This window comes from Biomphalaria glabrata, chromosome 1 (assembly GCF_947242115.1).
Source record: "Biomphalaria glabrata chromosome 1, xgBioGlab47.1, whole genome shotgun sequence".
In the NCBI taxonomy this organism is placed as follows: Eukaryota; Metazoa; Mollusca; class Gastropoda; family Planorbidae; genus Biomphalaria; species Biomphalaria glabrata.
The window spans coordinates 84,018,848-84,041,172 of record NC_074711.1 but is presented as its reverse complement, the minus strand read 5'-3'; the positions used below and the strand labels follow the sequence as shown (position 1 = coordinate 84,041,172).

General features: G+C 36.6%; 1 protein-coding gene across 3 annotated transcripts in view; it reads left to right on the top strand.

Annotated features, from left to right (window-relative positions):
* LOC106050354 (calcitonin gene-related peptide type 1 receptor-like) overlaps positions 1 to 22,325 on the top strand; it is a 187,402-nt gene that overhangs the window by 125,241 nt on the left and 39,836 nt on the right. For all 3 annotated transcript variants that reach the window (XM_056018242.1, XM_056018243.1, XM_056018244.1), the window contains 3 exons: positions 14,471 to 14,562; positions 16,066 to 16,157; positions 20,599 to 20,752. In XM_056018242.1, coding sequence (XP_055874217.1) covers positions 14,471 to 14,562; positions 16,066 to 16,157; positions 20,599 to 20,752 — 338 coding nt within the window. The remainder of the gene's footprint in view (positions 1 to 14,470; positions 14,563 to 16,065; positions 16,158 to 20,598; positions 20,753 to 22,325) is intronic.

Below are 22,325 nucleotides of genomic sequence, written 5' to 3'. Positions count from 1 at the left end.
ATCATGTTTTATAAGTTAGGATCTAACACGCCTACAGTGAATTCACTGATTCAGTCCGATGAGAAGAAGTATTTTGTTTTATTACTAGGTTTAATTTTGGTCTGCAGGTGGAGAAGCGATAATAGTAGCCAAGGGTTCGATGTATCTCGTCTCTGATGTACGTGTAATGTAAGCGTTGCGAGTGAGGTGTAACCAAACAGTGTTACCAAACAGAATAAACAAACAGTGTAACCAAACAGTATAAACAAACAGTGTAACCAAACAGTATAAACAAACAGTATAAACAAACTGTAACCAAACAGTGTAACCAAACAGTATAAACAAACAGTGTAACCAAACAGTATAAACAAACAGTGCAACCAAACAGTGTAACCAAACAGTGTAACCAAACAGTATAAACAAACAGTATAAACAGACTGTAACCAAACAGTGTAACCAAACAGTATAAACAAACAGTGTAACCAAACAGTATAAACAAACAGTGCAACCAAACAGTGTAACCAAACAGTGTAACCAAACAGTATAAACAAACAGTATAAACAGACTGTAACCAAACAGTATAAACAAACAGTGTAACCAAACAGTATAAACAAACAGTGTAACCAAACAGTATAAACAAACAGTGTAACCAATAAGTATAAACAAACAGTGTAACCAAACAGTATAAACAAACAGTGTAACCAATAAGTATAAACAAACGCTTCGTACATAACAAGCTCCACAAACAGTTCTTCATGTACTGGCTCTTTTATGGATCGAAAAACAGAAAGTAGATAGGTTTTTATAACAATTACTGCAATACCTCTTAATACTACAAGATGTAACTCCCTTTTTATATAAAAAAAAAAGAATTTATTTATTACTACTAATGAATTTTTGTTGTTGATGCAGGTATTGTCATCGACTATGAATAATTGTGCAAAATTTCTACTTGATGCGAGTGTGGGAATTCTAAAAAGAAAACTTGTAAAATAATACTCCTAGTCAGACAGAATGGCAGACGGATTGAGTTGATATTATCTTCGTAAATATCTATCCATTGAATGTTTTAAATTTCTACAAAGTTCAGAGCTTGGCTTGTGTTTTTAAAAGAATTTATAGTTGTTGTTTTTTTTTGTATCTTTGAGTGTATCTTTGACATTTTGTTCTGCTGTATGTGGGTATGTGTTTATATATATACATATATATATAGGCCTATATATATATATATATATATATATATATATATATATATATATATATATATTGACATTGTGATCTCTTAAGTTTAAAACAGAAAAATTAATTAGAAATAATTTTAACAGAGCATGTTTTTATATAAATGTGTAAAACTTCCTGATAAAAGACACACAAAGTGATTAAAGCAATCGGATGTCTTCGTGAAACTTAAGCAAAATATAAAAAAATACTTTAAAAAAAAAAAAAAGCGTTTCTAAAGGGGAAGAACTTCGCCGTTAAAACTATATCTATCAATAATGTACAAGTTAGTTCCCTTATTTAATATTTAAAAAAAATAATTAATTACCAATAATTAATTGACTATTTGGTTAGTCATTTATTTGATTCGTGTTTTGTTAGGTACAAAAAGTAATTGCTTAAAGTATTAACTTGATCGGAGAATGGGTGAGGGAGACATAGCGTTAACAATAAGATCTATCTATGGGGTCTTAACCCAACAGATTTAATCGTATCTCTGAATACCGGAGTAGTTTCCCTTGTTGATATCAAACAAAAAATTAATTACTACTAATTAATTGACTAATTGGTTACTTTTTTTTTTATTGATTCTTGTCTTGCCTATGTCAATAAATAATTGTGCAAAGTTTCAGCTTGATCCGAGGATGGTCGAGGAAGAAATAACGTGTGCACACTTTTACCAGACAGACAGACGGACAGGGCATGACACCCTCGTTAACCGAAGCCACAAAAAACAGATGAACTTTACATCATCTGCCACAAGGTCTAAAAGGGGAACTAGTTAGGCCAGGTTCACATCTAAATTTACATTCACTTTCACCTATTCTTTCATCACGGGACCGTTGGGGCACTACACAAGATCTGTTAACCTTCTTTCTCCATTCTTATCTTTCATTTGTCTTTGAAATAATTTCATTTGGATGTTCTTTCTGAAAATATTAAAGCCTGCCTGGGTGGACCACTTCGGGGGCCGATTTTGAGTTCGTGTTTCCACACAAACTGTCTTTTGTAACCTTGTTTTTTCTGCTTTCGTATTTTCAATGTCTTTTCTCTGTTTAATTGTCGTTTATGTATTTAATGTCTTTTCTCTATTTAATGTCTTTTCTCTATTTAATGTCTTTTCTCTATTTAATGTCGTTTATGTATTTAATGTCTTTCATCTATTTAATGTCTTTTCTCTATTTAATGTCTTTTCTCTATTTAATGTCGTTTATGTATTTAATGTCTTTCATCTATTTAATGTCTTTTCTGTATTTAATGTCTTTTCTCTATTTAATGTCTTTTCTCTATTTAATGTCTTTTCTGTATTTATTGTCTTTTCTCTATTTAATGTCTTTTCTGTATTTAATGTCTTTTCTCTATTTAATGTCTTTTCTCTATTTAATGTCTTTTCTTTATTTAATGTCTTTTCTGTATTTAATGTCTTTCCTCTATTTAATGTCTTTTCTGTATTTAATGTCTTTTCTGTATTTAATGTCTTTCCTCTATTTATTGTCTTTCCTCTATTGCTGCAAAAAAAAAAAATAAACACAATCAAATATTAAAACCTGCCTTAAGATGAAAAGGTAACAAGGAATTATAAACGAAGTCTTCAAAAGCATCAAAGACGACAATTCCTTTCCATCAGAATGCATTGCTGCTCACTAATTCTCTATAGCGTGAGCGTTTTGTTTCAACTAATGTAAGACATTTGTATGTAGCTGGTAAAAGAAATAAAACTATTTCAAAAGAAACGGCTCACAATCGATACAGTGTGTGAATTAGTTCTGTCGGACGCAGCCCCTGCTTCATCCCTGCATTGAGACCGATTGTTCTTTATTGCTCATGAATTATGGTTCACAGATTATACACATAATCAATGCAGCGGTTCTATAGCGTAAGTTGTCATGACGCTCCTATTAAAAAAAAACAAAAAAAAAAAAAACGACTGGACTTCTAAAAAAATACAATCTTTGATGAGCAAAAGATTTGGTCTGAAGATATTGGACGTTTATAAAAAAAGAATATAGAAGTTCTAGTACTGTCAAGAATGTTCTCATGTTTGAGTGAAGACATTTAAATTAATTAAGTCTAACTTTTGGTGAATAAGAAGATGTGCATCAGTGTTTGGGAAAAACAGCAAAATTGGTTATGACTTGAATTTGGTTTATCTGTAAAGCTTCTCCGATACTCACAAATAGGGGTCCCTCTACTTACTCACTCGCCACCCGGCGCATGGGTCTGCTGGCTCTCTCCACAGAAATCGTTATAGGGAACGTCCTCTTCCCAGCTGGTGCCCATAGATTTTGGGACTTCTAAAGGTGGGGGGGGGGGTGACGTTATGATAAACGTAGACAGCCTTGTGTTGTCATAGTGGGCCTGTGACGTGGCAACTTATAGTCAGAGGAAACCGATAGCTTGTTGCCACGTCCCAGGTCACGATTAGGCGAGTCTAATAGTCATAGAAGGCCTGAACACTGATGTGCAACGTCACAGCCTCTAAGCAGTAAGGACCAATCGCTTGCAGTTGCAGCCATGTTATAGGTCTGTGTTTCTCTTATCGGCTTCTCTATAGAATGGCTGACTTTGGTCACGTGTTTCACCTTGTCCAAGGATATGTGCCGCAAATGTCTTTCAACGTTCGGTCACCATTACACTTGGGGGGGGGGGATGGTTGAGCGTGTAGGGAGGGACTTCTCTATCGGAGACATGACCTCGGTATTTTGCGACTGCCATGAAGAAACAAGGTCATGTCGAGATTAGTTTATTCTCAACCTTTATGTCATAAACATTCTATTTCCTACATAGTTCACGCTCAATAGCAAGAATTACCAAATGTTTCAATCTATCTACGAGAATTGTTGACCTCAAGTAATTCTTCATTAGTTTGAGGCGCGAGAAGCTTCTTTCACCAGATTACACAATTACGTTACAATGCCGTTTTTTTTTATCGCGCGTAGGATTGGCATTTTCCATATTGAATGACACCCCAAAATGAAAATTTTGTCATTATATTTCAGGAGATTTGCATGAGTTTTCAAAAGATTTTAATAATTTTTGGAGATTTCCAGGACTTTTTCGTATATTTTGCAATTTCAGGAGATTTCCAGGAGCTCCTGGTAAATCAGACGGTCGCGGGAAAACTTATAAGTTATAAAATGATTTAATTTAATAATTTACACCTAGAATTAGCACGGGGCCCACTGCGGTCGCATAGGTTGCAGTGGCCTAAGGTCGACCCTGCAAAATAGCGGCGTATGCTACTCCGTGGGTCGACTAGTATGAAGTAATTGTGCAAAATTCAAAACATTAAACTTTGTATTCCTAAACGAATCATACAAGTCTATGTCTTTGTTTTAGTCATGTGACCATCTTAGCTGGGTAACTCAGAGGACTATTACATTGGTGCTAGTAGAGCACTTGTATCAAACGTTAGACCAATCCTGCTATGGAAAATTTATGGGTTAGAAAAATGCAAACATTTAAAGATTCCTGAAGTGATCTGGAAGTAGAATATATAGGTCACATTAGCAAACATGTTACAGTTGACTGGTCACTCATTCAAACATTATCATATTGAGAAAGAGAGATTTAAAAAAATGGAGGGAATGAGAGAGAGAATAAGAGAGAGAATAAGAGAGAATGAGAGAGAGAATAAGAGAGAGAATAAGAGAGAATGAGAGAGAGAATAAGAGAGAATGAGATAGAGAATGAGATAGAGAATGAGAGAGAGAAATGAGAGAATGAGAGAGAGAGAATAAGAGACAGAATGAGATAGATAATAAGAGAGAGAATGAGAGAGTAAATGAGAGAGAATGAGAGAGAGAATGAGAGAAGTAATAGGCAAGAGAATGACAGAGAGAGAGTGCAAGTGAGTGTTACAGAAACAGTGAGGGAGAGAGAGAGAAAGAATTAGTGTGAGAGTGTAGTAGTGAGTATATGTAGATCGATTAGATAGATAGATAGATAGATAGATAGATAGATAGATAGATAGATAGATAGATAGATAGATAGATAGATAGACAGACAGACAGACAGACAGACAGACAGACAGACAAATAGACAGACAGACAGACAGACAGATAGATAGACAGATAGATAGATAGATAGATAGATAGATAGATAGATAGATAGATAGATAGATAGATAGATAGATAGATAGATAGACAGACAGACAGACAGACAGACAGACAGACAGACACATAGATAGATAGATAGATAGATAGATAGATAGATAGATAGATAGATAGATAGATAGATAGATAGATAGACAGACAGACAGACAGACAGACAGATAGATAGATAGATAGATAGATAGATAGATAGATAGATAGATAGACAGACAGACAGACAGACAGACAGACAGACAGACAGACAGACAGACAGACAGACAGACAGACAGACAGACAGATAGATAGATAGATAGATAGATAGATAGATAGATAAATAGATAGATAGATAGATAGATAGATAGATAGATAGATAGATAGATAGATAGATAGATAGATAGATAGATAGATAGATAGATACAGAGAGAACGCAATAAAACTACAAACCCAATAGTAACCTACATCCATACTCCAAATAGTCTCTTACCATTGGCTGGTTGCTGCTGCTAAATTGAGAATAGAAATGGTAACTATGAAAACTTAAAATCACTACCGGCACATACTCTCCATTTGGTAACACTGAATTTCTAGATTCCTATTGCTCCTTATACACAATAATCTAAACCAGTGATGTGCAAACTACGGTCCGCAGCATTGCCCCCTTCGGCCGCCGGAACGTTGGCTCAAAATGTAGAACATATTCTCTCGCTAACAACGTTAGGACCTCTCGCTAAAAACGTTAGGTCCTATCACTAACAGCTTTAGGACCTCTCACTAACAACTTTAGGACCTCTCACTAACAAATTTAGGATCTCTCACTAACAACTTTAGGACCTATCACTAACAACGTTAGAACCTCTCACTAACAACTTTAGGACCTATCACTAACAACTTTAGGACCTCTCACTAACAACTTTAGGACCTCTCACTAACAACTTTAGGACCTATCACTATTTCTTTGATGGGTTGTACTCAGCTTATTTTGTTTTCCAAAGAGAATGCGACGCTTTCTTATAGAACATTCAACGTGTGAACACAAAAACCACTAGGGCGGCACATGTGAGCGGCATCCTTGGTTTGAGTCACGAAAAAAAGGATTGTTACATTTCTACCAAAAAAAGAAAAGAGAAAACGACTCTGCTGTAAGACTAGCTACAGAGGTTCTCACATTATCGGTGTAGAAAGAAAGCTATTTCCAGACTGCTAATGCGTCAAAAAAGACCTTGCTGCGAAGTGTCCTGAGAAGAAAGATCGCAGTTGAAGCTGTCTCATGACTATAACAAGTTGAGTGAAAGATGTTGGTAAAAAATGTACATTCAAAACAAAGATACAGGGAAGTAGACATAGACATGTTTTCTACATCTTGTGCCTACGTTTCGGCGGGCAGGATGGAGCAAGATCGAGGGCCAGATTTGGCACGTGGGCCGTAGCTTGGGTATCACTTGTCTAAAACACACAGAAATTCAAAAACATAGTTGAATTTTATAATATTTTTTTTACGTAAAGCGCTGAAAAAAAAAGAAACATTTAGGGATAATGAACTTAAAGGTTTACAAAAATAATCTTAGAAGGAAATTAACATATCAAGGCCAGAGATCTGTTCGTACACTACTACATGGCAAGCCTTTATCGCAACAATATTACATCGCAGAGATGACAATATTTCATCAATATCAAATAAAGTACTCACTTTCACCTTTCACTGACTGACCCGAGTAAGCAGCACAAAGCTACTATATTTTTTAATTTAGCGAACTTTAACTAACTAAGGTAAATGTATACTACAGATAGTTCAAAGCGTATAAAGAATAGCAGTATCGCTTGAGCTATCATAGGATGGCCTAAAGCGATCTAATCTGTTACCCATCAAAGGCTTAATGATTGGTTTATTAACACGTTCAACTAGACTTACTAGAGTCAATGTAATTATCTGTCCGATGTTGTTCTGGTGTAAAAGCGCGGGAAATTGGAACGGGGCGGAGATGTAAGTCGAAGATAAATGGGAATTTGAGATAATCTTAGTGCCCATTGCATATTAAATACAATAGTGTATATCAGCGGTTCTCAACCTTTTAAGCTCGGCGACCCCTTTTTACAATCCCCCACTCTGCCGCGACCCCCGACCCCCGCTCACACACACAGCGATAGAAGAATAGACAAAACAATCCATTTTTTCGATGGTCTTTGGCGACCCCTGGCTAATCGTCAATCGACCCCCAAGGGGGTCGCGACCCACAGGTTGAGAACCCCTGATGTGTAAATAAGTTTGTTTTCGATCTACAGACAAGTGTTTTCGCCTTGGCATTGTTGTATAGCAGTGACGAGAAGATCGGTGGTACCCCTATGATGTGTGTTATTAAAATGAATAGAGACGGGCTTTAGTTTTAAAACGAATTCTTTTTTCTCTTGTTTTTCTGTCAAAGTGCGTCCGCTCGTAGGCTCTCCAAGAGTGGATTGGTGGGATAGGGACAATCGCTCGTATTTCCCCTTCTTTTCCGGGATCCTTCAATACATTTACAGTTTTTGAGTCACTCTTGGACATGAAATCCAATGGGAGACAATGATCATGAAAAAAATTAATTAATTAAAAGGGCTATACTTATAGATGTATCTCTAGTTTTAAACAATTGAATGATTTCGTTTATTTTTATAGGCGTTTTTTTTTTTTTTTTTGCTATGCTGCCTCGTTTAGGTTTATTTTACGGAAGATATTTCTGAAATCAATAGAAAAAGAAAATATTTTGAAAGCTTTGCTTGTTTGTTTACAAATTATTTTTATAGCAATGTTAATCAAGATTTTTAAATACAAGAAAACAAAATATCTGAACATTCTTATCTTTTGGACGCTCTAGAAACATATAGGGCTTTATCATTTTCGAATTAAGAGTTGATGAAAAATAGAGATCTTCTTAAATATGTCAGTTGAGACCTCGGCTCTTGGTACTCTAAGCCAACAAAAGTAAACAAGAGCTCATTCTCACCGGCCTGAATGAGAACAGTGTATACTGGCGGGGGGCCAGACTCGCGGACAGAGGCGGCGTACACCGGGAGCCCCGCCATTTTCCTCCTCTATACCAGGCCAACCGTGCAGGACACGCCATTTATGTAACGGCCCCCTGAGGTACGGCGCCTGGATTGTGACAAGGCTGTGGGAGCTCCCTTATAACTCCGCATGGTGCAATGAGGATACTCTCGATCCCCCCTTAGGCACCCCCAGGGGGGTCCTGCTTTGCCACCCCTTGACTAATCGTTTCCTCCCCGATCGCCTCCACCCGGACGCCACTATGAGGCAGGGTAGCATGCCCGGGATAATGGCGATCTTTATTTCTTCTGGTCCGTCCCCTGCCTATATCAACACCCTTATTTTTAACCAGTTTCTGTTTCACTGTTTCTCATGACATTCAAAGGGAAGCAATGCTCTCTGTGTGCTTTGAAGTAAATGAGTTAGAAGTATACCTTTATTTTTATCTCTGGTTTTAAATAATTTATTGATTTTGTTTATTTGAATATAAGTTTTTATTTTGTTGCCTCGTATACGGAAAACATTTTCGAAATCAAGAGCAAAAAAAAAAAAAAATTATGTTGAAAGCTTTGCGTTGTCTCTTTACAAATTATTTTTACAGTTGGTTTCAAAGAGTTTTATTCAAGGCAGATACATATAGATCGAAGTAGTAAATGCATTTATGGGCGCTCTACTAACACTAGGGCTACAACAAGGTCACATTAAAGCTGATGTAAACAATAGTGTTCTAGATCTCTTCTGGTTCGTCTTCCCCCTCTCCCAATTAAGCTCATCTAAGTTCCTACATTCTCAGACAGCAGACCTTAAAGAGTTGTCTCCTTATGATCAACGTTCTCTCATAGTGTTACTAGCCACATCCCGTATTAGAAACAACAAAGGCTGCCTGGTCGTGCGGTTTACGCTCTGGACCATTATTCGGACTTATCAATGGTCCCGGGCTTAAATTCTGCCCGCTCCCATCCCCTGTCATCCTGCGGAAGGTCTGGACTAAGAAGTAAATTATCTTCAACTCTGAAGGAACATCCGAAACATGTAAAACATTTTACAAACAAACATTTTACAAACATTTTACAAGGCACTCCTGAGAAAATCTTTTTTTTTTTAATATTATGCTTCTTCAAAAAATCGACTAAAAAGACAAAACCTGAACCGAGGTCAGTTGGGTATCAAACATCCGTGTGAAAAATGTTATATAATTAATTCACTGTAACATAATCTCATCAATGTTCTCCCAAAATAATAATAATAAAAAAAAAAAGGTTACAAAGATAGTTTGTGTGGAAATACAAACTCAAAATCGGCCCCCAAATTGAACAAGTAAGTCAGCTAGAAAGTCAGGCTTTAAGATTTGCAGTCCATGATGGAAGGCAGACGTGTTAACCACTGAGCTATTCAAGTAAAATTAGGATGGTTTATGATCTAACAAAATTTAGCGTACGACCTAATCCTGTACACAAGGCTTATTTCCCCTTAACTTAGTAAACTTTCTAAGTAGTACCATGTGACCGAGCCTCGCTCGGTTTTATAATTTCTTAAGGAAGATTATATACCCGAAGTCATTTTGGGAATATTTTTTTAATTACGAAAATGAACGAGCGGGTAAAGACTATCAATCTGAAGAGTTGCTTTTGTGTTCTGTTAGTTCTAAATGCGTGGTCGAGAGGCTAAGTGCGCTTGAACTTAGCTTGTCTTAGCTACCTATGAAAGGGGCTCGAGGTTCGACACACGACTCGGACAGAGTTGTGTTTACTGAGCGCCTGAAGGCAGCAGGAAAAAACTTCTCCTAGATACCCCCCCCCCAACTGGTCAACTACTGAGATTGAACCAAAGCGCTCTGAGCATGCTATAAGCATGAAAGTAGCGCTATATAAATGCCATAATTTAATGTAATTGTACAAGGCGATTACATAAAAATTCTCTTAAGTCCTCCAACAGTCTAAAGAAACCACAGCTCACGTCGTGTCGTTTTACAATGCATCTTTTGCGTAAAACTATTGGACTATTATTGGCTTGGAAGAAACTCCTTGCGTTTTAACTTCTGTTATATATCATATCTGTTACTCTAACCACCTTTCAGCTCTCTAAAAAAGATTGCCTTTGGCATACGTTCGTCCCCAATACAGGACAGTAGACTTCGAAGCTTGAACACACTGTAATAATTCACCAGCAAAATAAAAGTAAAAACTACCTAGAAGTCTACGCAATGAAAGTGCAAACAATTTATAAAGCACTTCAAACAATAACTGATCATACTTTGGCAAATTTAATTTTATTTCTCTTCCATAGTTCCTTAATAAATCAATCTACCATTAGATGGTGCGCAAATTAGAATTTTTTGTCTCATTTATATACATATACGTAGAAATTTTTAAAGAAAATCGTTAGGGCCGTTTTTGTAATAAAATTTATATATAAATTTAAATATAAATTTTATTTCGAAAACGGCTCTAACGATTTTCTTTTTCAAGAGTATAGGATACAAAATTAACTTATTACGTTTATATTAATTAGCTGAATGGTTAATTTTTAAATTGATTCATGTGTTATCATTTACAATGAATAATTGTACAAAATTTCAAATTAATCCGAGAATCGGGAGTGGTAGAAATAACCTGCACAAGATTCCACCCAGAGTAAGAGAGAGAGAGAGAGAGAGAGAAAGAGAGAGCATTGATATAAGCTTTGTAACAATCACAAAAAGCTCCTCCAATGTAATGATTTAATGTAATAAAATGTATTTACTAAACTAAGTCAATTGATATGATAAGCACAACTGAACTAATTGACAATTAAATCCCTTTTTTTTGGTTTCGTTTTTATATGAATACAACTTTATGTTTCTGGAAGCCTTCCTTATATATTTGCATTTTCTAGTAATCTAGAGAGTATTTTAAGTGTCTGGACTATTCCGCTCAAGTTTTGTTTATAACTGTGACATGTAACTAAACCCTTTAAGTTATTTTGTTTTATGGAATATAGATCTTGTGTAAACATTTTTAAAACAAGATGTATTAGACAGTTGTTCTTGTAATTTATTAATAGCAATAAGTATTCCTTATCTCAATACCAAAGAGTCGAGTTAAAAACCTTTCAGACACTTTGTAGTTGTCCTATGAGTCGAAGACTCTTCAAAATATAGTCCCAGGGAAGTTCGCTCTATCTGCCTGTCTGACAAATTTATGTCTAGGAAAGAACTAATCAGATGCACATTTTTGCAACCCTTTTACCGATGATTCGTATCCCAAGTCCTTCGGGTTAGAGGCGAAACCGATGGCGGGGCATATCTCTCAAATATTTCCATCTCTGTACATCAGCTTTGTAGGTGTCCACCATAAAAACGGCCTTTTGAAGTACGTGTGTGGATAGTGAGATGTTTGTTGGAGCCTTGAGACTCAATCGAAGGATCAACATCCAGCATCCTGGAATGGGATTAGACTCTGAATCAAACTCTCTGAATACCAAAAAGTAGCAAAGGTAATTTCAGATGAACTACTTGGCACAGCTAAGTAATTTTATTTGGTAAAAGTAATTTATCCTCTTATCCACTCACTCCATAAGTGGATTGGTGGATGAGGGACGTTTGTCTCCATTGATATCTGACACTGGCAACGTTTGCAGCCTCTTCCAACCCGGTGTCCACCGTTCTGAGGTCATCCATGAAAGTGATGCGCCAAGTGATACGAGGACGTCTATGCTTACGATTTCATCAAATTGGCCTCCAGGTCATTGCAACTCTTGGTATGCGTGATTTGTTTTCAGTCAGAGGACATGTTCGCAAAACTCGTGCGACTATCGATCACAACCTTATTAAGTGGTCGAGTCTCAATGCGCCATAGAATTTCTTTGTTTGTGACCCAATATCTGTAACTGACTCCTATAGTTCAGCAAGAATCTTTCAAAAAGAAAATAAATAAAGAAAGAAGAGAAACTATTTGGAAAAGTGAATTTTGTATAGGGCTCAGAGCAAAGGGCGCAGAGTATGAGGCTCAGATCACAGTGAAATTAGAGTAGGGCACAGTGTAGGAAGTACAGGGCACAGCTTTTAAGGCACAGTGCACAGTGTATGAGGTACAAGGCACAGTGTATGTGGCACAGGACACACTGTATGCGGCACAGAATGAGATGTAGTTCTAAGACCTATTTCAATTGAAAGTTAGACGCTGTGATTTGCTGTGGCTAACTTTCAAAGTTTTAATTGCAGTCTCTTCAAGAACTCCAGTGCCCACTTTCAGTCACAATTGATCCTGCACTGCCCTGACCTATATACAGAGCTCATGTAGCAGACGATCATCGAATCGTTAAGGTTTCTGTCAATTAGTCTCGCTAGTCCTTCTTTTGTTTTGTAAGGAAATCAATTTTTATCTCCCATACTATATATTCATGAAGAGACAGAGAACGACGGACGTTGACATATAAGAATGGAAGGGCCTGTCAGGGAAAAGATTATATCTAAGGCGAAAGACAGAGTAATGGAGAAAGATGGTCGGCAGATCATGTGTGGTGCCCCAACAGTTCATCAGATAGTGATATATGAAGATGAAGCATATATATGAGCATAATTTTTTTTATATTTGGACTTATGATGGAGATTTCCACACATAAATAGCAAAGCGTTCTAGTGTTTCCGGCGTACAGAATACGAGTTTTCATAAACGAATTATTTTAATAAACACTATAAATTGTCTGCCCCTTTTCATCATTGAAGATACAATCAAGTGTTCTTTTTTTCTAGGCTCTTTTGCTTTTAGCATAAAGTCATGTTATTATAAAGTTGGCAACAGTGCTTTCTCAATACGACGTTCTAGCAGTGGCGTAGCTAAGGGAGGGGGGAATAGGGAGAAGTTTTGAAAATTCCCCCCGGTCTCCAACTTGAGGGGAGCTTCCAAATGAGTTATTTTTTTTACATTAAAAATTAAATATTAATAAAAATTCTGGGGCTCCCAAAGAGGTCAAGCCCCCCATGCCCACAAAAGATGGAAAATTCCTAGCTACGCCCCTGCGTTCTAGGATTTGACGATTTATTTGAAAATCATTCATTATTTTCCGCTTTAGTTTTGTTTTAAGTCTTCCATTATAATGCCACCGCATTTCCTTTTATCGCTTTCTCTTTGTACTGTATTTTATGGCTTAAAAATGTTAACAGGATTTTGAGAATACAAGTATATAAAATAAAGACCACATTACTGTCACATACTATCGGTGTTAAAATATCCTTATTTTCGTCGGTAATAGAATGTACAAAATGCTAGACATTGGTCAATGTTTTGAGGGGGGGCGGAACTACAAGGGACATAACACCACTTTTGTTTTAAAACACAAATAATGGAGAGATGAAAATTATCTCCACTTTCTCTGCATCGCAGCCAGTTACATTATGCAAGGTAGATAACTGGGTTTTAAGTGTCAATTACTTACTGCGCAATCGTTAGTTGTCCATATAGCGTCGATGTTTTGTTGTTTTCAAAAGTTAATCTGGTCCCATTTTATTTGCGCGTTTTCACGTGCTCAGGGGTCAAGGTCGTTTTAAAGTTCACATCGTTATTTGAACGCCTTGTGCCTTGATGGCCAGGGACTAGCGCAGTGACCGTAGTAATATGGGGAGTCGACGGTAACGGAAGTTCTTTATATGCTAATGAAGTCTAGTAAGATGCCAATAACGTCTGCCTTGCAACAGATGGCGGTGACCCCTTTTGCCTCTTTTTGTGTGTGTGTGTGTGTGTGTTTAGGGGCGGGGGAGACTTGGCAAGAGGTCCTTAAGCCGGTAGTGGGTGGCAGAGGTTCAATCTGGTGTGTAGACCAAGAGGCTTAGTTTGAAAGCTCGCTATTAGTGCAAAGTTACGCAAGGATAAAAAGAGAGTGACACGAGATTGCAACAGAATGAGCGTTAGAAGGGTACGTTGGTTTTCAGGCCTTGCGAACCATGGGGCAGGTGATGGCTGCCTGGTCGTGTGATGTGCGCTATGGGCTGTTGTCTCGATTGTTTTTTTTTGGATCGAGTTCGAACCCTGCCCCCCACCGACCTGTCCCGCCGTCCTGTGTGTGGATTGGGCTAGTACGAAATTATCTTCAAATCTGAAGGTACAAAGCAGCAGAAATGTCCTTTCACTGACGATTATCTAATTGTTAGTTTTATGTAATAACTCGAATATTAATTGATCCACAGCTCAAGCGTACAAGACATGTACAACTAATGGCACATGGCTTCAGAAAGATGACTTTGAGTGGACGGACTATTCCAAGTGTAACACCTTTGAGGTGAGATATTTAAATTGTTCACTTTATCAGTGCCATCGTGAACTAGTAGAGACGACAGATTAACCCCTTAACTGCTCCTACAATCTTACAAAGGACAACAGCTTTCATTGAGTGGCAAAGGAAGGTTAATAGAAGCTATTCATATTGATCTCATAGAATTCTTTTCAAAATAACAATGCTTTTGTTTCGTTCGAGTTTGAAGAGAATTTCTTTGTCAATAATGTTGTTTTTTTTTTATTCTGGTGCTGTTTCTTGAAATTGACTTTAAAAAGTGACTTTTTTTAAATCTCTCTCTTCCGCTCTCTTAGATTCTCTTTCTCTCTTTCTGTCCCTCTGAGTATTGCTTTAGGCTCTCTGAATTCTATTATGCCGTTACACTCTCTGTCTCTTTCTCTACAACTCTCTTTGTAGCGGTCTCTTTTTGTCTTGTCTCAGTTTTTGTCTTGCTATTTGTTTTTCTCTTTCTTTACTGTATCTCTCCTAATCTCTTCCGCTTTCTCTTTATCTCTCTATCAAGTTTTCTCACCCTCTATCTCTTCCCATATCTCAATCACTATTTCTACCCCCTCTCTCTCTATCTAGCTTTCTCTGTCCATCTCTCTATCTAGCTTTCTCTGTCCATCTCTCTATCTAGCTTTCTCTGTCCATCTCTCTATCTAGCTTTCTCTGTCCATCTCTCTATCTGCTTTCTCTGTCCATCTCTCTATCTAGCTTTCTCTGTCCATCTCTCTATCTAGCTTTCTCTTACCATCTCTCTATCAAGCTTTCTCTTTCCATCTCTCTATCTAGCTTTCTCTTACCATCTCTCTATCAAGCTTTCTCTTTCCATCCCTCTATCTAGCTTTCTCTTACCATCTCTCTATCAAGCTTTCTCTTTCCATCTCTCTATCTAGCTTTCTCTTACCATTTCTCTATCAATCTTTCTCACTCCCCCCCTCTCTCTATCAAGCTTTCTCTTTTCATCACTCTATCAATCTTTCTCTTTCCATCCCTCTATCAAGCTTATCAAACGTATTGTCTGGTTGAAAACTGTCAAACCGTAGTTTGACACTCTTAGAACTATTGTCACATTGACACATTTCTATATTCAACCGATTGTGGTCAAACTTAGTCCCTAACTACCTTTTAAACACACACACACACACACAACTCTGTGAAAAAAAAATTAAATACAGGATCTAGCTTAACTCTTTCTCTACTAACTGACGATACCAACGTTGATTCCACTAGAATGTGGTAAATAAATACGGAGAGAAAGAGTTAAAATGTAGGCCTATCAGTTAATCTATTTTTTTTAAATGCACATCTTTTCTCGATACATGTACGTGAAACACAGCTAGTATGAACACATATAACTTTGAATATACACAGTCAACTACAAAACACATCACTAAAACATATCTAATCACAACACACTACAATATAACTACGGTACTTGAAAATACATAAATTTTGGTTTATAGCCAATCTTAATAAAATTGTTTCTTTTGTCATGTCTCGTAGGAATACAGAAAAGTGTACACAGCCTCCCTGGCATGTAACACAATCACCATAATCCTGGTCCTTCCGGCCTGTTTTATTTTTCTCTACTTTAGGTAAGTCTAGAAAGTTGCATGTTTACTAGCTCTTTATACCCGGCTTTGGACTAGATGTCTTTGGGGATCTTCGTGGTAACGAACTTGGCTTTTCCGAATCAAAGAGTTTCGATTCTGAATCTGGTGATAACGTTGTGCTGATCACACTACACCGTCGTGAAGTTTCGCACATTGAGGGACTGTGAAAATACATTACATACATTTTATTTTTCTTTATCTTTTTTTAACATAATTAGGTCATCTTCAAGGGATAAATAGCCTCAACATTCAAATAACAAGAAATAGACTTCCATGTACTAGCTTTTAATTATAAAGATCAATTTATAAAGACCTATTTATAAAGACCATTTTATAAAGACCAATTTGGAATGTTTAATGTTTATATTGGTATTAACTAAAAAAATGTTAAATTTAAAAGCTTTATTCATGAGTCGCATTGAAAATGAGACTATTGATTATGCGAACCTAAAATTCCCCTTGCATAGTTTGCGGTATATAGATCTATATAGATGATGTAAAAGTTGTCTGTTTCTGTGACCCACGGTTAACGAGGGTGTCATGTGGCCAGCACAACGACAAACCGCCTTTACTTTTCCCCAACAAATGTCATGTACCCATTAAAGCTGGATGAACTCAGAGGCGCCCATATTTCCCGAAATTTAAAATCCCGCCTTCCCTAGGATTCGATCCCGAAACCCCCCGATTTGGAAGCCAAGCGCTTTGACCCTCAGACACCACGCGAGCCTAGAAGTTATAATTTCAAACAAGGGAAATAATTTATGAAAACGATGAAAACCACAATTTTGAATTTCAATGTTCCCATGGTAACCGTGAGTCCACCCTATTTTAATGGTTACCACCTGAAAATGTCATGTAGAGTTGTGCATCGCACTTGGAACTTTAAGGCCAGCTAAAGCAAACAAAGGCTCCCTTCTAACGGCCTGAAGTGAGGGGTGTGTCCCTCCTTCAAATCCCTCTGTCTGCCGGGGGGGGGGGGGGTGAGACTTGGGGTTAAACTCGAAGTTTTGTTTTGCGTTCACTTCCGGTGGACACGGACTCTCCGGACTCGCGGACTAAAAACTAGACACTTTGACCCCCGTCATTTTCCTTTGAACCACCAGGCTAACCGTGCGGGGCACGCCATTTCAAATGGGTACCAGACATTAGTTAAGAAAAAAAGTAACGGCGGATGATCATTGTGTTGGCCTCTTAGATGACCTTTATATCATTCGAATAATAGATTGCAAAGTATTAAAGGAGTACTTAACTTATGTTTCTTTTATTCAACTTTCACTGAGTAATTGTAAAACATGAATATAATTGTAAAAATGTTTTTAAAATGCAGACATGTAGGTACTGAACAAGTGTATTCTGGTGAAGCCATTGCGTAACGATATTAACTGGTTTAAAATTGTAAACAAACCATGAAAACCAAATTCTAAACACATATTTTTATGTACATAAATTATATGTCTACATATATCAAGAGGTACGCAATCATACATCTGCAGGCCACATGCGGCCCACAGACACCCACAGAAACCAGGTGTGCCTACAGATTATAAATATAAAAATGCAAAGGTATTAAAATTAAATAATTTTAAATATCTATAGAAACTATTGAAACTTCTGATTCTTATCAATCATGATAAAGAGGAAAGAAATATTGTCTCTACTCGTCATTCTAAAAAGTTTAAAGTAATTGCAATAATTCGAAACATTCAGTCAAAGACACAAACTCAGGCCAGTCAGTGCTCTGAAGAACTGTGTTGAATGTGTTGGTTGACTTGGAGCAAGATTGCGAGTGTAAACAACTTATTGAGCCCGTGATTTGAGTGAGAAAAACAGTTGTTGTTTTTTTTTATATAAATTAAAGAACAATATCCCAACCCTAAACTCTAAACGAGAAAGTTTACGCTTTTTTTGAATATTAAACATGTTATCGGGAGCAGTGAGAATAACAGTGAGAAGACTATGGAATCTCAAGGAAGAAATTGTTATATTCCTTGAACGATAATGACTGTGACTTTGTTCCTAATATTTTTATTGAAGAGTCAAAGACAGACATCATGTTTGCTAACAACACAATCACAATGGGCTGTTTGCACATGAAATATATGTGTATGTTAAATCTTTTCAAACAAAGCTTTCCCTTTTCTCCAGGCGAGTGAAAACAGGTGTTGTAATTTTCCTTTGCTGAAAGGTGAAACTATTTCTTGTGAAATGGTTTGAAAGTACAAAATGTATCTAGATTTCTTGATTGTGGACTTTGAAAGCCAATTTAAAGACATCAACACTAAAAAACAATCTTTGCTGCTAAACTTTCACATTATTTGGGTCCACATACATCTGTGAACAAGCTTTTTCTTTATTTGAAAATATACAAGAGTAAAAAATAGTTCGATGCTGAGTGAAATTCGACAGTACTGTTTGTTATCCTTGTGACTGCTGTCTACCTTCAGACTTCATTGGAGAAAGTTCAAAACATTTACAAGACCTTGCTTTTCAACTGAATTCTACAGCTAGAGCAGTTGGCTTCGAAATGATTGCTGAAAAAATTTAACAACAAAGTACTGTGGAATTAGCACAGTTCCAGAACATTATGCCCGTGTGTAAATAGTTAAATACCTTCACATTAAGTACAACTGTCTTTGTGGTAAAATGTGATCTAAATAGACGAAAACAATGTTTGGAAACAAATATTCGTAAAATTAGTTTCAGAATTCGCTAACTCAATTGGGAGTGTAGAAATATGAAAACCAAATATATGATACAATATAAATGTGAATTAAAAGACATTATACATGGTTATATATGTGTATATGTATAATCAGTCCCCCATTCCCGAATTTTCTTTAACACGGCCCTCGGTAGAAAAAGGTTGCCCACCCCTGCACTAGAACATTAAAAGAAACTATCAGTATTTTAGATCTGCATCAGAGTAAAGGTCACACTATCGTCCCACTAACGACGTTAAACATCTTTCGCTATTAACAGAATTAAACGTAAACACAAACTTGAACTTAAGCACACACTTACATTTGAACTTGTACACACACACATATATATTCTAAAAGACCGAAGCCCAAACACACACAGAAAAATTGATGATGAAAACAACACATGCTCTAGAATATTGCACGCAAACATTAGCTTGAACACACGCACACACACACACACACACATGGCACAAACATGAGCAGATAATCGAACATCGCTATCACAATCGAGGACAATTACTTCATCAATTATGAAGCGGAGTCAATATTAAATTGTTGCAAAAAAAATGTCAGTTCGGTTGTTTTAATAATCTCATTATGTTTTGTGCTAATCTCCCATCATTGCCGGGGAATAGTAAAGTCATTTTTTAAGTCATTTCTAACGCAATTAAAACGAATCAATTAAGAGGTCACTTCTTAAACAAAATAAAAAATTCTGAAAGTGAATGCATGCTGAAACATTGGCTCTCAGTCTGAGATATGTTAGCCTGACCTGCGCATGCGTAACCGAACAGGTCTTTTAATGTTCTCTCAAGAACGTTTTCAATAGAATACTCTCCTGGTTCAAACAATTTCAGGGTCACGTCGACCCAAATGAAACCCCGAATGAAAGTTGATATGAATAATACATCAAAATAAAATATTATAAATACGAGTAGGTTTGTAATCTTAATCGGTCAGTAGTCCCGATTGTCCCAAGTTCAAACTTCTGGACATGGGGATATGGGCTAGGACATACACATTTTCGTTTCCGAATGAAGTCCGAAACTTGTAAAACAAGAAAAATTTTTAAAATTATTTTTTAAACAAAGCATATCTAAGGGGAAGAATAATATCTCTCTGCAAGATTTAACTACCTTTTCAATATAAAACTTAATGAATTAATTACTACACTTTTTTTTTTAATATTCATAAGTTGTTATCGAATGTGAATAATGGGTAAAAAATTTCAACTTGAGATTGGGAGTAAATTTTCCCTTTCAGACCTTGCGATCTATGGGGAAGATGATATTAAGGTCATCTGTTTATATGGCTAATGGTTAAAGAGCAGGGTTTCGTGTGGCCAGCACAATGACCAACCGCCTTTACCGTCCGCAACTAAAGTCAGGTACCCATTAGAGTTGGGTGGACTTAGGAGCGCCTTAAAAATTCCGAAATTCAAAATAACAGTCTCCGCCGAGATTTCAACCCAGGACACCAGGTTCGGAATCCAAGCACTTAACAACCCAGCCACCACGACCCCTTGGGAAGTGGGAGAAAAGAAGAATGAAACATTTGTACCAGACAGACAGACGGAGTAATTTAATATAAGCTTTGTAAGAAAACAAAACAAAACAATGATGCTAGCACTGACCTATACAAACATCTCACAAATCATCTTCTAACTAGCCCTCTCTTTCTCCTGGTCCAGTCCATTTATTTTTCCAACCGTTTTGTTCCAGACAGCTCCGGCATCAACACAGGATCCGGCTCCACATTTGTCTGATGCTGTCTTCGTTCCTGACGTCGGCCAGCATGATAACCTGGGACCTGGTCATCGCCAGTAATCGGATGACGACCGCCAACAAGCAGGACACTTTCATCCATCAAAACTCAGTGGGTCGCGCTGACATCTTGTGTAGTGTTTTCTTCTTTACGCTGCTATAATTACCAGCCCTCATTTAGCCAGAAACATGATTTATATAGCTCAACCATTCCGTTTTTTTTTTAGTGTCCATCTGTTCAAACTATAATGAAATATCTTTTACTGACTCTACATAAAGTCTTGTCATTTTCAGCAATGACTGGGGCGATATCCGTCTAGATCGCTTGACAACATAAGATGGTCTACAAAAAAATTGCTAAATATGTTAACAATAACAATGCTTGTAATATTAAATCTAAAAGAGATCATTAAATATGAAAGAAATCCTGTCATTTATTTTGGGCTGTTCTTATTGGAAGACATTTTAAGACATCCTCAAAAAACAAAAACAAAAAACACACAAAAATAGATTAAAAAAAACATCTCAAAGATGTGAGAACATGAGGGTAAAGGGTACCACGTGACAGCTATCAAAGGGTGACATCAAAACAAAAAAACAAAGTGTATAAAAACAAAGATTCAGTACAGATTGTACTGTTGCGTACCAACCATATATAAGTCTATGGTACCAACTATGTTGAGACTTTTTTGTTTCAAGAATAAATCAACAATCGTTGAATGGTAAAATTTAATTTTGGAAGTGGTTGGATGGGAGAGGTCGACACTACATTTTCTAAATTGCACGCCTCTTTGATATGTTACATAGTACAATGTACGCGAATAAAATAAATCCTACTTGTATATAATGAGCACTGATTTGCGAATTGCGTTTATCATTTGGTAAAACTGACCAACAATAAAGTAAACATTTTGCATTTTTTTTTAAGATAAACAATTTTGACTTTATATCTCTAGAAATATTAGGAAATTCCTCTTGGGTTAAACGCCTTAACCCATTCCCTCCCGTAAACATACTATAGAGTTGTCCCTGAGTCCTTTGCCTTTTTTAAAGGCACATTCCTCGTCCCATATGCTAGGACAAATTTGTACAAATACTCCTTCTTCCCTAGTGCTATTAGAGCATGGAATGGGTTGCCTGAGCTAGCCAGGAAAACCTGTGACTTGGCAGAATTTAAGTCATTGGTTAATATGCATGACTAAATGCATGACGCGTAGGACGTAATCATCTTCTTTTTTGAAGTAACGTCTGTATTATATAAGATAAGATAGTGAGAACATAGGATGGTAAAACAAGAAAAACGTACTTTTAAATAAATACCTCCTTTATGCTACTTATAGAGGCGATTTTTAATCTCTAAAAAATTATTGAATGTTAAATTTAAAAAGAAACAATGGAATCTTTTCTAAACAATCCCCTCTCCCCTTCTCGCCGAGAAAGAATTCTGGCTAAGCGAATGTATATTTCTAGTACACTTTTTAATATTCCAATGATAAGCATTTAGATCTTAACTTAGAATGTCATGCTCACAATAATCTTAAACTTTAATTTATTAAACTATTGAATCAATAGAGCCTTATAGTTGAAAAAAATTCCTGAAAGCGACAGTCCTTTCAAGAACGCGATAGTCCTTCCAAAACCGATGTTTGACCTGGACCTATATCGAAATCTCCAGCCAAATTTAA